This window comes from Platalea leucorodia (genome assembly GCF_965183815.1).
Source record: "Platalea leucorodia genome assembly, chromosome: 1".
In the NCBI taxonomy this organism is placed as follows: Eukaryota; Metazoa; Chordata; class Aves; order Pelecaniformes; family Threskiornithidae; genus Platalea; species Platalea leucorodia.
In genome coordinates, this window is record NC_138823.1 from 144826426 (window position 1) to 144846045 (window position 19620).

Genomic DNA, 19620 nt, shown 5'->3' on the forward strand with positions numbered 1-19620 from the left:
CACTCCATGCTGTCAAACAGTGCTTTTTCATAAATACATTGCCAACCCACTGACATGGCACCAAGAATTGACTACCACTCACAAGGGTGTTCATCCCATCTCCTTTTAGCCATGGTTTGGTACCTAGACAAACATTATCATTTCAACTCTCTACACAGAATGGAGATACTCTCAGTGTTAAATCCCTGGCATCCTGAGACAGATTTCAGAGACAAGTAACTCTGAAGTGATCATCTTTCTTCATTGACTAGGAAAAGAGTTAGAAATAGGGGGCTTAGACTCAACACCTGGTCTGCACGTGGCTACATTGGACAAGATGAACTCTGCTCTGAGGGTAAGGCAATTTCCTGCTCCTGAGAAGAAAGGTATGCTTATCAAATAATAATAATACTTGATTAAAAAAGAGAACAAATTGCAAGTGCTCACTAGTGCTTCAAAAGTAATGGAAACTTTAAGTATAACCAAGCAGTAAAGGAATATAATGAAAATTAATATTTGACTCTTCTCTTCTGCAAATAAAATATACGCCTTTCAAATCAAATCCAGCAGACCTTACTCAAAAAATCTCCCCTTAGTTTCACAAAAGTCACATGGATAGCCAAGTAAGCCCTACTGCACATGCACTGAATGTATTCAGTATTGCACAATGTCAATATTTGCATGCAAAATTAGAAAAACAATTCAAACATCCCTTAAATGCTCACTGCCACTCTACCCTGCAGAGGAAATTACCTATTACTGCCTTGCCAAATTCAGCTATTACTGCACTACTGTTGGTTAAAGGACTATGAAGAAGATTTTCAGTGCTTTTTTTTTTTTTTTCAAAATAGCGACACTTTACTATTTCCGTTCCCTACCAGCAAATGTATGAATAATCTACCTAGCCGAATGTACCCAGCCATGTGAATATTTGTGTCCATTTACTGCAGGGAGGGAAAGGCATTACAATTACTGCTTTTTCAGATACCAGCAGCCACTTGCATGATGCACAGCACAGTCATTTTAGACATCTGACATTAAATGCTCTTGGATTTTATTTTTCAAATATGAAAAAAAAATTAATCAAGATCAGGCAAAAGGGAAGAAAACACATAGAATATGTTGGTAGTTCTGTGCTTTGATCAGGAAATCCTGTTCTGTTTTCTACAAGGTGTACAAACTATTTTTGAAAGCAACTACAAAGTATGGGTGCCTGTTTTGAGGTACGCTCCTTAAGAGAGTATAGGAGTCTGTTTGACAGAGCGTGGCTGCTCGCAGGGAGAGAGACCTGATCTCAGCCTGGTCACTGGAAATTGTTAGTTCCTCCTTAAAATCTTCTCTGGAGTGTTCATGCATGCCATGCTGCTGTTGGACCCCAAAGCACTCAGCGCGGCGTACCTGGGGGCAGCTCGCAGCTGCCATGACCAGCAACAGCAGGCTACAGAGAAATGCAACACCTGATCCGACAGACTACGAGTCTGACACTATTTAGCAGGCTTGTTGCTTCACTCTGCGAGGAGAATCCCTGTGGCAGATCTTCGGTTAAGAGTGTTACACTTTTTGTTTTTCCAATTTCTTTCAATCTCGTTATTTCCTCTCTTCTACACATCACTTCTTCCTTCCACTTGCTGCGGTGACAGCAGCCACCTCCGTTGCCTATCCACCTGAGCATCTTTTTCTCTGTGTATCTGGTGCAGATACAGAACACCTTCACCAAACTGACCTGCAGAGTGACCACCATGCTACCCATCGTAGAATCACAGAATGCTTTGGGATGGAAGGGACCTCTAAAGGTCACCTAGTCCAACCCCCCTGCAACTGGCAGGGACATCTACAACTAGATGAGGTTGCTCAGAGCCCCATCCAACCTGTCCTTGAATGTTTCCAGGGATGGGGCATCTACCACCTCTCTGGGCAACCTGTTCCAGTGTTTCACCACTCTCATTGTGAAATTTTTTTTTCCTTATATCTAGTCTAAATCTACCCTCTTTTAGTTTAAAACCATTACCCCTTGTCCTGTCGCAGCAGACCTTGCTAAAAAGACTATCCCCATCTTTCTTGTAGGCCCCCTTTAAGTATTGAAAGGCTGCAATAAGGTCTCCCCGCAGCCTTCTCTTCTGCAGGCTGAACAACCCCAGCTCTTTCAGCCTTTCCTCACAGGGCACCTCTCTCCTAAGACATCTGCAGGAAAATGCTACTAGTGCCACGCAGGTAATGTTCGACAGGCTGTGCTGATGTTTATATGGCTCATGTCCATGAGAAGCTCCAGGGCTGAGCCTCTGTAGCAGGCTACAGCAGGGTGTCTGGCAGAAGATGTACAACCCATCACCCTTGGACCAGCATTTCTCAGGACCATCAAGCGTTTGGGACTCAGATGGAGTACAAGTGAAAAGGAGATGCTTTGAGTTTCTGCTTTGCACTCACATGCATTTTAGCCACCAACATCCCAAGTTACATAGGATTTTAGACAGATTACATCTTACTTTGTTTTTCCTGAAACCTTGGCTCATTTTCTCTATTTTATTCTTCTTTTTTACACCTACTTACTTCCTATATCTTAGTTACTTTAAGCTCTCTTCATTTGCGATTTTCTTTCTTTCAGTCTGTAGGATGTCCCCCACTACAGGATCACAGTACTGCTTAAGGCTTTCAGGTCTTTCCAGAATATATGAATAAAAAGTAAACAAAGAGAGACGCCAGTAAGCTAATAACAAAACTACACAATCAAACTGTATGGATGAGCTAAGACCTTATGAGTAATAAAATACTCTCTAAACAGAACTCTTGCGGTAGTAGTCCTGTAAAAGATATAACTGGAGTAAGCACAGGAATATGGGAATGATATTGAAAAGACTGTCAGTAGGGAGTTGTACAGAGTTCTAGCTGTGGAAGGAATTTGGAGTAATTAGACAAATTGGTTTGTTCTCAAAAAATGTAGTTAATATGTACCAGAAGTAGAATCTCAAGCGCCATTAGTTTGCAAAACCATGTCTTTGTAACCAGGAGGAACATTTTTTTCATACTATAAAACGAAGTCTGTGGCTCAAAAGTGTGTTCTGATCTTCTTAATGAGCATCAAATAAATGCCCCATGATGGTACCTCCAAATTAATTTATTCCATAATAAATCCATGACCAAATTTTTATGCATACAGATCTAGTAAAGAAAAATATAAGAAAAACAGCTCTAAATTCTTGCCTAGGAAAAACACAACTCAGACACACAAATTCTATTTAATCAAATCAATTCAACTCATTGATCTACTGAAGCGCATGGTAATTCTGGTGGAGACAGAAATATAACTCTGATCTTCTCAGTCTCTAGGACCAATTTTTACTACTACAAAACATTTATTTCTATATGCTGACATCTGGGGGATATTTTTTACACATCGACTTATGTTCCTATCAACATAATGTAAGTCACCTCAAACCAGTTAATAAAATCTAAGGGGTTTAAATGAAATTAGTTTTTTTCAAGTAGTTGATGCACAAGTGCTGTGTTGGGGTTTTTTTTAAAGAGAATTCTTCAGTGTAAGAAATCCTGCTGCCAGGATACTCCTAAATGAAGTTTTGAGGACTGTTATAATTTCAGTAAGGAAATAAGAGGTGATGCAGTGAAACCATGCACTAGCACTGGATGCCTCTGGGAAGAGTGACTCCTTAGCACTCCTTAACAGTGTCTCGAGCAGATAAAACATGCCAGTAACATGTGGCATGTGGTGGGGAGGGTGAAAATTGTGTATTGTCCTTTCGGGAGACTCATTTTCAAGTTCACAAAACCTGCGAAGAGAGAAGCACTTAAAGCTACAAAGTCTGGGACTGCTTCTGTACTGAGAGTCAGGACAACTGAAGGGACTCTACAGGTCAATGTTTTCTTTACAGCACATAATTTTGGACAAGAAGTTTACTGTCATTGCCTCCCTGTAGTGCTGAGGCTGAAATCCTGTTGGTTTTGACATGTAGTAAAGCTCCTTTATAGAAGGTACTATAATAAAATACACCGTACTACAGGAAGAATCGCAGTATATGGGAGACCTAAGACTACCAAAATATTAAACGTAATCATCACATCTACCTTCTTTTACTCTGCTCTTCGAAACACTCACTGAAGGACTGGGGTTGTCTCTTCTCTATTGGTATCTGTAGCAGTGAGACAGGAGCTGAAAAAAGTCTTCATTTTTTCCTAAAAAATATTCTGTCCCCATATGAAAAATAAGACTTCCCCCAAGAGCTGAAATTAGCACCATTACCAACAACAGTTCAGTCCAGAGAATCAAGGGTATTTTGTGAAGAGCTATTGGCTTCCTGTAGCTATTAGAGCCCCTCTCTGCTCTCTCAAAAGCAGGCAATAATTGCCCGTCTCAGTAAATCAAACCTCCACACTGGCCTGTCTCAGCTACTGAGGAATGGTTTAGTGTTAAGATGAAGAGGAAATCAGACTGCTCTTCTAACATATGCCAGCCATCAGTGTGAGCAGCACATTTACCCCTTTCTGCTCTAAAACTGAACCTGGCCAGTGTAGAGTCTGGGAGAAAATTAGGGTAAATATCATCTCCCATGAGATACGGTCAGTCCGGTGACAATGCCTGTCACACAGGCCTGCGACACACGCATGCACACACTCACACCATATCCAAAGGCAGTCTAATGCTACAGCAGAGAGAAGTTCAACATTTTTGCCTCCACAAGCCGCACAGCCACTGTTCATGCTGTGGTCAGCACAACGCAAGGCAAATTTTCTGCCAGTGGCATGTGGTTGTCCATTTCCTCAGTTCAGTAAGTTCTCCTTCCTTCATGAAACCTCTCAGCCTTACTGGTGACTTCCAAGAGCAAAACAGAATACACAGATGTTTTATAAGAAGCCTAAAAAGGAGCTAAAAATGTAGTAACATCCTACCAAAAAAAAAAAAATATCAGAATGACCCCAGGGTCAATTAAAACAAATGGATCATTATGATAGTGGTCAGTTTATGACTTCGTCTTCATCTTGATGCTTAAGTTGGATAATTACAGCAAAATCCTGAATTAGGGGTATCTTGCCCTGTGAACTGCTACAGCTCCTCGCCAACCAGCATGCAACCCTTTCTGCCCATGTCAGTCCAAGTTTCCCTGCAGCCTGTCTGGGTAGATAGTGTGGTAAAGATACTAAAAAATGAGAGGGCAGAGATGTTAACAATGCAAGTAAAATCTGTCCCCATTTCTATCCTTTAAGATAGTTTGTCGCTGTCCAGAGAGGCACCAGTTGCTGACTAAACACAAAGGAGACGAAAAACACATTAACTGATATTCACAATGAAGGGGGAAAATAAGTAAAGCAAAACAACAGCCACAACAGTGATGGCAGCAGTTCACTTTTCTCTGCAGTCTCAGTGAAGAAAGCATCTGCTGACGATACACTGACAGTGTTTGTTATTCACCTCGGAGACACTCTGACCTTCCCAGGGGAGGAAAATTAAGGATGCACATTCATCTGCTTTCAAATAACACCCGACATCAGATCTTCAAGTAAGCAATTTTCTGCAATTAGGAGAGGTGCTGGCCATTAAAACTCATGCTACACTCAGGCACTGACCCTAAAATTAATAATGTCCTTCTTCCAGCAGCTATATATTCCTATTTTAACAGTCATTAATCCAAAGGAATTAATCCAAAGGAATTAATCCAAAGGAAAGGAGACTGCTGGTCTAGTTCAGATCCTAGTAACACAGCTCCCTCTTTCCTTGCAGCAGAAAGCTCCCAAAAGGCCAGCTAATGACCACGCCACTGGTGAAGTGTCAGATAATGATTAGCTTTTTAAAGAGCTACCCATTCTGGGGTCACTAGTTTTAAAACTGCTTCCTTAGTAATCACTTAGATCTATTTACAAATTATTAATACTTGTACAAGTTTTGACCCAGTGATAACTAAGACTGCATGAGAAAGCAACAGAAGAAAACACACACCTTCTTGCTGACTTCTATGGCAGAAAACGACTTTATACGGATAGGTTTCTATTTGTAAATAGAAAAGTAAAAATGGCACTTTGACCTGTGCAACTGCGGTGAGAGAAAATGTCTTTTAATTGACATGGGCTTCAGCAAAGGTGGGGGCCCAGCTGGCGGGGCTGTGCTGTCCTGCAGCAGAGCCCTGGGCTCAGCCCTTGCACAGCCCAGTAACAATGCCAGGGACCCTGACATCACCTCTTTGCAGAGCAGTTCTCCAGACTTAGCTATGGTATACTGCAGACTCCTGAAAGCTAACTAACTGTTTTGAAAATGTGAACGGTGCCCTCCCTTTGTAGGAGGACAGCTATCACATATACTCATAGAACTCAGAGCCAACACACTGTAGTGACGTTAGGTTATAACACTATTTCAGATTCTGAAATCGGAAATATGGATTCCAAAATTAGGATAAAGCATCACCGCTTCTAAGGCTTCTCCACAAAATGCCCGTGTTTAACAACTGTTGGCAGCACTCTTAAAATACATACACACACGTGTACATGACAGGATCCTGCACACAGGCTACTTGCTCCAACTGCCATTGGTGACTCATGGTAGGAGCTTTCAGCAGATGGCATGAGCTATCAGCCCAGCTTCCCGGTTCGGAGGCCAAATGAGGCTTGTGTTTCCTGCCCAGTAGCTACGAGAGAAGATGCTCCACGAACGTAGCCGCAGGGTGTGGACAGAGAGCTCATGCTAGCACAACGCCATCTGGTCTGGGAGCTGCCTTGGCATCTGCTTGGGAAACAGCTTCTTGACTTGCCTTGCTTTACCTTAGTGTTAGAGAAAATTATTTTAATTATCAGCTGCCGGATAAAGATGAGACAGAGGAGAACAGGGTCGGTTACCTCTTCCTGCCTACTCTGTTGTCTTTAAGTTGGCTCTTGTAGCAGTGCCTAGTGTCTCTGAGTCATGGCATACAAGTCATTTTAATGACAGTCATTTTGCCCTGTTCGTGCATGCCTGTACGTAGGGAAAACGGAGCAAACGTTTTAAGGGACTATATGAAAATTCTTTATAATCTACCCATACTAATCTGTCACATCAGTTCATCAGCCTACCTCAAGTCTGAAGCCAAGTTATAAGCACGTGATGTACAAGATTACTATAAACACAACACAGAAGATGAGATGTTGGCACACACCTACATGGATACCAATCAGTCAGAAGAAGATAAAGTTCTGAGTAAAATGGAGAAAAATACTAATTAGATGTCCTTATTGGCTCATTATTTCTGAATGACAGAAACTTCTCTTTAAGTGAGAATTCACAGAGCTTGAGACTGTGTCTAGAAACATTAACCTACTGTATATAATACAGTGCCAGTTTGGTATCCATAGGGAACAACAGATGTGTCTAGGCAAAGCTATTTAAAGAAGCCAAGATCATGTAAGTAAAGATGTCAAGCTATAGCACACTGAAGTCTTGCATGGAAGCGCTCTTTTGGAAGTACAGCAGCTTCAGTTTGCTTAGCTTAATTCCCCCTCAAAGGGATTAAGTTAAACCCAAAAAGATACTTTTATTTTTTAAAAAGAGCTTCTACAAAGGGATTTAATGTTCTTAAATGTTATAGTAGTAGTTAATTTCTCTTAGCTATACCCAGTCCTTGCACTGCCTGAGTTTACAGAATGCTTGGTTGATGCCACTCTCTGCCTGTGTATGCTGTATGTTGTAGCTCATGGAAAATAACTCATGAGGTAGACAAAGTTTGGCAGGAATTTTCTGCAAATTCAAGCACTGGACTGCTGTCTTCCTTCTGGGGCATGTGAAAACTGCAGCAGAGAGTACTCAAGAGGTGTCTCCTGATGGTCACAACGTCACCTGACTTCTCACTTCAGCAGAACTTCATCACTGCGGCCCACATCTGCAACAGGATGTACATTTTAAGCTCTTGATGGCTTCCACTTTCTGACAAATTCTTTCCCCTCCGGGACTAGCTAAAAACACTGAATTTATTTTTTTATGTCACAAAGAAAAGGAAGACAAGATAATTAAACCTGCAAGATCCTACATGAGTCACGATCTGAGATTCATTCTAGTGTAGTATATTCAAAAACATGGCCTGGGAAGGACTCCTAATACTGAAAGCTACCACAGAAGGAAATCCTTCTCAGTAGCAGGATGTATGTAGAAAGTAAGCTAGTAATAGCAAGGAAATAAACAGATATAAAAAAATGTTAATGCAAATGTACGTTAGAAGTGCCAGCCTGCAGGACCATCAGGTCAGGCAAATGCATTATATACGATGGCTGATTATTTTGCCCTGGTACCCCAGAGAGGATACTACGTTTTACTAAACCTCAAAGGAATTGCCTTCATAATTCAAACAATGCTAAAACAGGATAGTGAGGTATTTCTCAATGCCTATCGACTCAGTGCAGCAGCATGACGCTGCTGAAAAAGAAGATGTCCAGAGTAACTGAAAACACACAGACATTTAAAAATTTTGTCAACTCTTCATGAAGCACATACAGTACCATTAATTATAGCCAAAATCTACGGGAAGTAATTTGACCAGTATACTCTGGGACCACAGTTAGTTCCCTTTGCGATGGCAGCATCCTGTAAAGTATGAACCATACAGTCATTCCCTGCTCCACTACCACACTCTGATCTTCTCTTTCTTGTGGAACTTTCAATTTACGAACTCCCATAGTGCAGCAAAAACGTGTATAATTAGTCCCTAAGTGAAAGAAGTTGCCATTTGTTCTATCCAATTTCATCCCATTTTTATTTACTCCATGGGTCAAAGATAGACAATTCTCCATCTGATCCTTCTGTAATGCTTCCCAGTTTTGTACTGCTAACAAATTTCATTAATATACACATCGGGTTTTGCTACCTAAGTCATTAATGAAAATATTTGATGAGAGCAGTCTGAAGATCAACCTTGCAGGAATCCCCTGCTAAACTGTGTCAGACTCACAGACTCCCTGTCAGCTCTTCTTCGGCTAGTTTATCGCTATCACTAAAAAGTAGATTATGGCCTAGATTTGTTAATAATTTGCCATGAGGCAAGCAGAGCTCTGTTGAGGGAGTAGGGCAGGGGAGCTCTGACGACATTACGGGAACCCTTATTCAAAATCTTCTCTCAAACAAGCAAGAGAGGGATTTTTCTGGTACTAACAGCTTCTCTAGTCTCCGGACACAGCTGAAAAAGCCCTGCCAGAAATAGGCATATATAATTCCTGCATTATTTATTATTTGTTCCTTTTCAGTTTCTTTTCTCCCCTAGGGGCTCATCACCAGGTTGTGCAAGCTCCGGGTACGTGCACACACAGCTCCCCACCGGCCCCAGGCTCCAGTCTCCCAGAGCAGAGCCTCCCTGCGCTCCCCTCCCATCCCCTCCTGTCAACCGAACTGGTGCTCTGGTTTTCAGGAAGAAAATGTAATCCTTCACAGGAGAGCCTGTTTAGCATACGGGCTTCTCTGACAAGTTGAAACGCCTTCCTCTTTGGTTATAAAACAGTGAGTTGCCAAAAGCTAAAGAAAAATTAAAAGATTCTTCTACGAAGCTCAGACAGTGGATGCCCTTAAAACTGGAAGATGCTGGTGGAAGTACCCTGCTGTAAGATTGGAAACATACCAGTCAATGATAAAAATGACCAGCGCACTGGCTTGGCATTTATTCTGGCTGCACCTCAAATTATTGTAGCCTTATCATCAGTTCGTACCTGTGGCGATACAGCGAAATGTTGGAATGCTACTTAGGATAAGGTCTCATCAAACACAGGCACTAAGACGTGACAGACACAGATGTTGCCCTCAGTCAAGGAACTGTACCTTAACAACTCCTCAAGCAGACGAGATTTGAAGGAGGGAGTTAACAGAAAAAGCAATACCCATCATGTCAAGGGTCCCCAGCCCTCTCTGGCCTTTCAAGATTTTAATATTTTTCTCCCTTCTACATTATTTTCCTAAAAAAGGGCATTTAAAGAGTCCTTCAAATACACATCATAGCACACACAAGCTGAGACTTTAATCACAGCAAGGCAACGAAGAACAATAATTTTCCCCTCTTGTGCACAGGCATTAAAATAGCTGTAAGCTACAGTAACAGGCATTTTGCACACGCTCCTAGCCAAACGATGCACATAACAAAAGAAAATAATGACTATTTTTGCATAAACTAAGAGCTCTGCTTTGCTGTGCAGCATTAAAATACATTTGCCCCACAACCCTCATTCCCCAAACTGCAATGACAGCACCTCTGCTAGAGCCACCGCGGAGCAAGAGGCTATGCTGGGGCACCCCAGCTCGAGAGGACGGCTGCGGGTGGTTGGAAGGCAGGCACCGGGCACTGCCCTGCCCACGCTCGCTGCTGCACAGGCAGCGGCTGAGCACTGCGAGGGCCAGCAATATGGCTCAGCACAGCTTGGGACACAAAGCCACAAGGCAATCTTAAGCCACAAGGCAAGTTTGGCCAAAGCTTCTCTGTCAACACTACAATGGAGAAAACCAGTACCTAGCATTTAATATTATTCCATTTATGTTGTTTGATGCTGTCATGATTATGGACACGCTGTGAAGTAGAAGCAAAAAGCAATGTTCTTTTATGCTGTGAGCACTCCTGCTGTAATTTTGTGCCCACAATACACATACTGTGTTTACACCACCACACAAGAATTTTAGGATTGCCTGTGAAATACAGGTCCTTCTCGTTATTTTTAAACATGCCATCAAAAATTCACGGCATTTATCTACCACAACTCTACCTGTGTAAGTTCTCTGACTGGGATCTGAATTATTTCCATTGCTTAATTTTTTTCAGAAAGCAATTTTCTAAGAACTCACAGAATTGTCCAATGTTTGGGGGGAATACAGGCAGAAACATCTATTTCTACGCTCTCCAAAGAAGAAAACTGAAGTATTTTATATGAGAAAATGTCACTGAATAGATATCAGTTGTTCCTTCTGAGGGAGAAAAATCCAGCAATGTGAATTACTCAGCACTATAGCTGGTTTTTGCCTTTCATCTCACTGACAGCATCAGTGACAGAATGATAACCCAAAAGAGAGAACGAGAGAGAGAGATAAAAGGACACGGAGATATACCGCAGCAACATTAAGTATACACAAGTTGAGTATTTATGTGCTGTGAGCATAGCATGATCTGGACTGACACAATCGGGAAAAGGCAATGCATGAAGGGTTTTTCTCTTTCTTATTAATTGATTATTCTCTTTGCTACCAGAGGGAATTTAGGCCAATACTGCTGCTTTCCCAGCAGTTAGAGACATGATCTGAAGTAAAGGAGGGCGTGGGGGGGGAACACTGAAATAATTCAACCTCCTTTTGTTTTTCTTAAGCACTGCACATTGCTACTGGTTTAATAAGAATGCCTTAGGTGCTGCCTAACTGCGCGAAATCAACAAGGACATCTCACAGAGAAGCCTCTCTTCTGCAGCTGCTAAATGCTGGCACCCTGCAAAAACATGAGTAACATGTTCCACCTTCACAATGGTCCAATGTATTAATGAATTATGCAGCAATCAAATGTAATTCAACTTTCTCTTATAATAAAAAGGTGTGTTAAAGTGAGGACTCTCCTCCCTGTAAAAATCCCTTTGCTCCTTCAAAGTGGCACTTTTTAATGATCTGAATGTTTCTCCCTTTCCCTGTCCCCCTCTCCTCTCTGAAGCACTCTAAGTAATGGCTGAAGATCCATATGTATTTTACAGCACAGGAAGTTTTACTGGGGGGGATGGAGAGGGGGAGGAGTGGCAGAAGTAGTTATCAACTCCACATCGCATATGAGCCAAGGCAGGCATCTGCTTCCCGGACACATTCATGCCTGTAACATTCCTAAACTGCTGAGTGTACGTACAGCTGCCTTCCCACAGCGATCCAAAGCTCCTGTCTTCTCCCATATTGCTTATGGCACAACAGCAGCACTGACAATTTGCATGTTTGTGCAGTATTCCTGCACTGAGAAATGCAAGGGGGGGAATATATATGTATTTCAAATTACACCTCGCCTTATGTCACTAAGAAGGCCAAGAACAGAGGAGGCCCTTTTGCTGTATAAACAGGCTTGCTCAAAGCCTGCAGCTGGCACTGGATGGCAGATGGACATTTTCTGTCACCATTTCTCCCACCAAAGCAGCAAGAGAGATGTTGCCACGCCGCCTCTGTTTCTGCCTACAGCCAAAGACAAATCGCACAGAGGTGGGTGAAGAGCAGCACACTGAAGCAACTGATAGAAGCCTGGCTCCCTTCTGAAATACCTCTTCTCCTGCTTCTGCTTAAGAATATGCTGCGTAACAGAGTGCACACTTTGTGATTTATTTATAATTTGCACCCTTTTACTAGCTATTTTTAAATAAGTATCTAAGCAATCTGCACAATCTCTAAAATCTAGTATAATAATTATGTTTTGCCTGGTACATACTGTAAGTACTAATTTAAAGGTGGTTTTACTGGTTATGGTAAACAGTTTCCACAGAAATTGAAGGTACTAAACCACCATCATGAAAAATTCTTTTATTTGCAGTAAGATTTTCAAAACATTTGATGTAAAACCAGAGTTCAGTTTCTCAAATGCAAAACAGATGCTGCTGGGCTTTTCAGAAATTGCTCAACAAATGAGCAGGGCTCTCCAGGGCACTTACAGGTGCTCTGAAAAATACTGGCTGGTCAGAGGGAATCAGATTTATTTTTAAACAGCTACTGGGTACTGAAATTAGCTTCACTCACTGTCTGGCATCAAAATGTACTCGGCAGCCTGCATCTTCCAAAAATCTTTTGATATCTGAACTTTTCTGAAAATATGCCCATGATTGCAGCCAACCGGCTCTTCCGGACATTTTGTCACAGCAGCTGCTTCCCTCTCCTCCAATCCCAGAAACCTGAATGCAGGAAAACAAGCAAAAAATATACATCCCCCTTTCTGGCATGCTTCCGTAGGACTGCTGCCTGCCAAACTCCCGGAGCAGTGGGTGAGGAGGGGGCAGAAGAGCCCCCCCGCACACCCTGGCCACCCCTGCCCGCAGGTGCACAAGGTGCAAGACAGCATGGAGAGCAAAACACACCAGCCAAGCAGCAACTGCCCTCCTTTGCAGTGCAACCTCATGACCCTTTCACTCCCAATTTGGTTCATCTCGAGCATCAAGGTCAATGCAGCAATGTTGGTTCTCTACTTAAAGCAGATTTGAGAGTACTAAGCAAGGCAGCGCTGGCCATCCCTGAAAGTATACCATGACCCTGCACGGCAGCAAACTGAATGGGAAATGATCTCTGGGACCCTGGAGGCTGGGAGATATTTTGCCCAGAAAACATTTTATGACCCTTTCTCTGAAAAGCCTGATCCTCCCGTCTCTTCCCCATGCAATTAAACAGTACTTACATGAGAAGAGCCACTGATTTCAAACATTTCCTTGCTTGATTAAGGCTTACTCATCAGAAACAGACTTGTCCTAATTCAGTGATGGGACTCAGATAGATTAACTTAGCTAACTTGCATATATGCTTTAACGCAGACAAATGGATTGTTTTGTTCTTATTAATATCAGCTATTATCTTTATTTCTGCTTTGACTCATATTCTGAATCTGAGTCGAGACTTCTTGACTGCAGAGCATGGCTGACTGAGAAATTAGGCTTTACAATTTAACGGAACACATATGTGTTTGCCTCAGTCTGATAATGTATGCAGACTATTATCAGACAGTAAAAAGAAAGCAGATCTCAAGTTCGCAAATGCTAGAAAGGGATAAAACAAAGGAAATGTATCTTCAGCTACTCAGTGGCTAAAGATTCAGCTAAAGGATTGCTTTGTCCATTTCCACTTCCACTTTTACATTGCAGAGGTTAACGCATTTGTTTCAGGGTATTTAGGTGATCTCAGATTTAGTAAAAGACTTTTGGGGTTTTTTTAATAAAATGTAAACTTTGAACAAATATTGACCTGATAGGCAAATTTAAAGAGTTTCCATTATGCACAGCATATATTACATTCATGCACATTTTATGTAATCTACAGCAATTTTATACCTGACATCTACAAAATATTGTCCTAACAAACAGAAGGTCCTCAAAAAAATTCTCCCATGTTGCATGCAAATAACAAAACACTCCTGCAAAGGCAGTGGGACATTTCACAGAAGACAACTGCAACACACAGGATCGTGTAGCTATCATGCCAACAAACACCCAGAGAAAGAAACCCACAATTTGAGACAGTGATTAGATATTTGGAAATATTATACAATAAATCTTGCTATTCTCAAACTTACGAAGAAGCTCATTAAAAACAACAAACTTGGAGTTTAGTACAATGAGGAAATGCTAGCTACCAAACCAGAAAGATTTTCTTCAATAGGCATCAAAAGTAAATTATATTTACTAGTAAAAAGAACTACCATGTATACATTTTTCATGGATACCATTTTGATATAAAGATTAATGTGATAAATTTGCCAAAAAATTTTGTCTTCTTTAAAAAGCTGCAAAGTTAGAAGTCATGAAACATGCTTGCCTCAGAAGAGTAAAACAAATCACCCTAAAAATCAGATATCTCTCCTTGCAAGAAAATAGGTGAGTTTGCATTAACATCAAAAGCAAAGCAAATTAAAAAAGCAAAGCATAAAAAGGAAATTCTTACTTTAACTTCCACTGTCTTCCCACCTTGCTCAATATGCCTCTCAAGATATTCAGAAGACAGCAGGTCACTGCAAGAAACAGAAAAAAAACCGTAAGCCTCGTGCATGTGTTCTTGCACTCCCTCTCAGCAAGCATTGATTAAACATTTACATTTCAAAAGGGCAAAACCTGCAGGATACTTTTCCTAAAATGTTCATAAAAATCACTGAAACAACCACCTCCAATGGAGTTACACAGTGCACAAACTGACCCCAGCTGACGAAAGGGCTATTCCATACCGTATGATGTCATGCTCAGCATATAAAGCTGGGGGAAGAAGAAGGGGGGGGGGGGGGACGGACATTCAGAGTGATGGCATTTGTCTTCCCAAGTAACTGTTACGCGTGATGGAGCCCTGCTTTCCTGGAGATGGCTGAACACCTGCCTGCCGATGGGAAGCAGTGAATGAATTCCTTGTTTTACTTTGCTTGCATGAGCGGCTTTACCTATTAAACTGTCTTTATCTCAACCCACAAGTTTTCTCACTTTTACTCTTCTGATTCTCTCCCCCATCCCACCAGGGGGGAGTGAGCGAGTGGCTGTGTGGTCCTTAGTTGCTGGCTGGGGTTAAAACAGCTTAATGGGTAAAGCAAAAGCCGCACATGCAAGCAAAGCAAAACAAGGAATTCATTCCCTACTTCCCATCGGCAGGCAGGTGTTCGGCCATCGCCAGGAAAGCAGGGTTCCATCACGTTTAACGGTTACTTGGGAAGACAAAACACCATCACTCTGAATGTCCCCCCATTCCTTCTTCTTCCCCCAGCTTTATATGCTGAGCATGACATCATACGGTATGGGATATCCCTTTGGCCAGCTGGGGTCAGCTGTCCCAGCTGTGTCCCCTCCCAACTTCTTGTGCACCCCCAGCCTCCTCGCTGGTGGGGTGGGGTGAGAAGCAGAAAGGGCCTTGACTCTGTGTACGCACTGCTCAGCAATAATGAAAACATCCCTGTGTTATCAACACTGTTTCCACCACAAATCCAAAACATAGCCCCATACTAACTACTATGAAGAAAATTAACTCTACCCCAGCCAAAACCAGCACAATGGGATACATTAATTTTTTTAATACCAGAAGGCGGGACAAGGAAAACTGAGGGGAGGTTTCTTCACAGAATGTTCAAAACCAGCCACTGATAATGATTTTAATTCAAGACACTTTTCTATTTGCTACTAAAAACAAACAGTAGGGAAGTTAGGTGAACTTTAAAACAAGAAAAAATCAAAAGGATGAGAAACCAGTTGGAGTCACTCCTGCAGCAGGCTGTATCTGAGGGAAAATGGCAGCTGCCTCCAGCAGACTCCTAAGGACACAACGGCACGATAATGAAATGACCTTGTAATGCCAGTATGGTGAGCTCAGGATCATGCTAAATGGATAGGCAAAGCCAGCAGCCAGAGGAACTGCACCACACCATGGGCTCATGGCCAGTCCCACCCGGTGTGGGCGTGAAGGCAGGTGGCGGGGGCCATGCTGTCCTCGGGCTCCCAGGGCAGGCCTCCATCGGGGCCCGTCCCTCACACTCGCTCTCCCTGGGAGCCCTGCAGCTTTAGCAACGTCAGAGGAAAATGCTCTGGGCAACAGTAAACCCAGCCTCAAAAGTACACAAGGCTTTGGAACAAACACTGAAGAGAAAAAACAATCAGACCTGAGACAAACGTAATATAAGTTAAATGAACACTGTATTTACTAAGACACTTCAATGCTAAACCAGTCAAATCTTCTCCCTCATAAGTTATTTTCTAGGCAAGCAAATAATCTACATCAGAAATTTCACTAAACATTTTCAAAGATTACACAATTTTATTGAGATTAAATCTGTATAAAGATTTGATATTGTCCCACCTAAGAGGCGATTAAACTGGAAAAGATGAAGAATCAGTAAAGAAATCATGACAACAGGCATGTTGACTGAGGGGACAGGAGGCAACGAGCACAGACCTCGGCAGAAGAGGCAAAATTGAATGTTTCTCCTTCAAACAGCAAAACACCCAGGCTAGAGGCAAGCCGACCTGCTGTGGGAGGGCAAGGACAGCAGAGCGGCACCCACAGCAGCAGCCGCTCAGCTCTCCAGAGCTTCACCCTGGCTAACAGGCAGCAGGGCCACAGAGTTTTTTGCTCACATAGGCATTGGTGACTGCCCCAAGTGAGCCCCGAGCAGGACAAGGTTGGTAGTATGGGTCCTTCCATATCAGCCCTACAAAACTGCCAGCTTGGTATTTGCATTAATAACCCAGGCACAAAAACCAGGAGTACTTTACTGAAATATGCTGATAACACTAAGTTGGAAAGCATGGGGAATAAAGAAGATTGAAAAAAACTCCCACAGGAAAGAGCTGGATGATCTTCAGGACTGGATATTAGAAATAGGATCAAATTCAATTGTACAAACAGCAAATTTATGCACTTAAGGGCTGAAGGGAATTTCTATTATGTTGTTTTGGAGGGCCTGGTTTATAAGGACGAGAGGCATGACTGCACTCGTTTCTGGCAAAATGATTTGCCAGATCAATAGGGTGTCTTCCTGAAAAACACAACTGTCATCCTAGACCACATCAAAGAAGATGTATTTCCAGTCAAACTGAGGTAAGATTAATACCACTGTCCAAAGGAGACCTCTTTTCAAATACTGTGGAAAGGTACTGGACAGCTTTGCTTAGAAAGTTCCATTACCTGCAAGCACAGAGAGGCTCCTGAGATAACCAGGGAACAGAAAGCTCCTGAAGTCTAGCAAAAAATTGAGTTGTGAGGGGATCTGAATGCACCAGAGTTTATACACCAAGATGTAAAGGTAGCTAATATAGGCTGTAGAAGATGCCAGCAGAACCTCAAATGTACACAGACTGTCAATGAGTCAATGGAAACTGGATGTTAAAAAAAGGCTTTGTATCTAAGTGCAAGTAACAGAGGCAACAAAAAGAGGGATGCTAATATATTTCTGAATGGGAGCATCCATGGGACAACTGTCCATGGAGGTGGGGTCCCCTCAGTCACAGTGAGTTCACAGCCAGTTGCTGCTGAAAGCAGGAGGTCTCAGTGCCCCCTCAGCAGCAAGCGTTGAACCAACCTTGTGTCACCACAAGCACTCATCAAAATACTCTTGGTATAAGTACTGGCACTCATCAAAGTACACTTGGGAGGGTTCAACAAACCCATGGTTTTGCTGCATTAGGCAACTGAAGTCCCTTGTGAAGAGGTACGATAAGCTCCAGAGCTGATGCAAGGGAGGGAAGGTACCTGAGCAGCTGTCAATAGGGAAGGAAGAAAGAGTGACCGATTCCTTCAGCCACTGCAGAACCAGCATCACCAGATGCCTCCAGATTCACCCTCTAGGACCCCCTTAATTCTGGTCAGGCCCATATATCTACATTGATGCTTTGCACAGCAGCCTGAGAGTGACCCATTGTTGAGGGGCACCTAAGAGAGATACTGTTTTTTGAGTTACTGATTACAGTCCTCTAATTCCTCTTAGAAGGGAATACTTAGGATACTCATCCACCTGGGAGAAGCTCAAAGACTTCTGTAAGGTCTGTATGCCTTTTCCAGATTTAGAAATTCAGACAGATGCTCTCTTAAAATGTATTTAGCCACTTCTATAGCTTAGGGCTCTACTTTTACTCTTAGTTATTTCTGGGGGACTTAGTTAAACTAAGGTCATCCTCCTTATCTGATGGCCACAAAGGATTTTGTGCCAAGGAAGATGCAAGAGATTATAAAATGTAAGATATTAAAGTCAGTACACAGTACAAAAGACAGAGATCAAACAGAATCACTTAACTCAGAGTTTACAGTTGTATTTGGAGGGATGACAAGGAGAAGCACAGGGTCTTCTCATGTGGGTCTAACAAAATTATTGCTTTTTAAAAGATACTGCTGTTAATGTTTTTATGTTCTGGAAGATCATATGTTATGTTCTCAAAGATCTGGAAATTGTGTCTAGCATGAGAAAACAAAGAGATTGATCATTCTCTGCCTTGTACAATACAAGAACTAGGAGGTAACAGAAGAAGCCAGTAAGCTCAAAACTAATAAAAAGAGACCTTTTCTGGCACAGACCCTGGTTACAATGTGGAACCTCTTGCCCCAGCAAAGCATGGATGCTGGAGGTCTGTACTGGTTCAAGCTGGGAATGGACAAGTTAATGGACATAACTGAGGGCTGCCAAACACACAGAAATCATACCTGACTCAGAAAGTCTTGGAGTCCTGGAAAAGGACTCTGGGGAAGCCTCATATATGCTTGTTCTGCTCTTCCGCTTCTCCCTCAGCATCTGCCTTGGGCCACTGGGACAGGACAGTTGGCCAAACATCCCTCTGACCTGACCTGGGCTGCTCTGGCTGCACCCTGGCAGGGCCCTGTTTCTCCTGGGGGTTATGTAGGGTCCCCCAGCATCCAGCTCCAGGGTTGCCGGTGGTCAGTCAGCTGCTCTCCTCCCACCCACCACCCGTCTGATGGACACACCCAGGTTGTTTGAATTGTGTTTACTTTCAAAGTAGGCCAAGAGAACAATTCCTGAAGAGGTCCATCCATTTTGTCCTGCTCAGTCCCCACTTTCAGCACAAAGGGGCTGGGAACAGCTGGGGAGCCGCTGGCATTCCCCTGCCTCTCAAGGTCTGTCGCAGGTGCCTCGGTTCCCAAAAGGAGCCTGGCTGGAAGGGAAACGCCATGCACAGCTCCTGGGGACCAAGCCCAGAGCTTACAAACAGATGACAGGTCTGAAATTTAAAGACACTTTAAAAGCCTACGCTAAGTAACATGGCAGGCAGGATATGTCCAGGAATATTTTAGCAGTAGAAAAACCCACAAATGATGCCGTGTTATGCTTTATTATTATTATTATTATTATGACTCCTGCACAGAAAATATAAAAAACACAACACTCTCGCAAATCCAATAATGCAATCAGTGCTATTACAAACTAAGCTACAACCTAACAATTACACAGTCTTGTAAACTTATGCCAAAAGATATGCTTCTCTCATGAAATCACCTCATAGGTGGAGTAATGTTTTGTC

The 19620-nt window shown here is 42.6% G+C and overlaps 1 protein-coding gene across 1 annotated transcript in view; it reads right to left on the minus strand.

The window, feature by feature from the left end:
* The window catches only part of ADAM22 (ADAM metallopeptidase domain 22), a gene marked incomplete at both ends in the record, with an annotated part of 132955 nt that overhangs the window by 56530 nt on the left and 56805 nt on the right, over positions 1-19620 (minus strand). The window contains one exon of the mRNA XM_082309222.1: positions 14567-14633. Coding sequence (XP_082165348.1) covers positions 14567-14633 — 67 coding nt within the window. The remainder of the gene's footprint in view (positions 1-14566; positions 14634-19620) is intronic.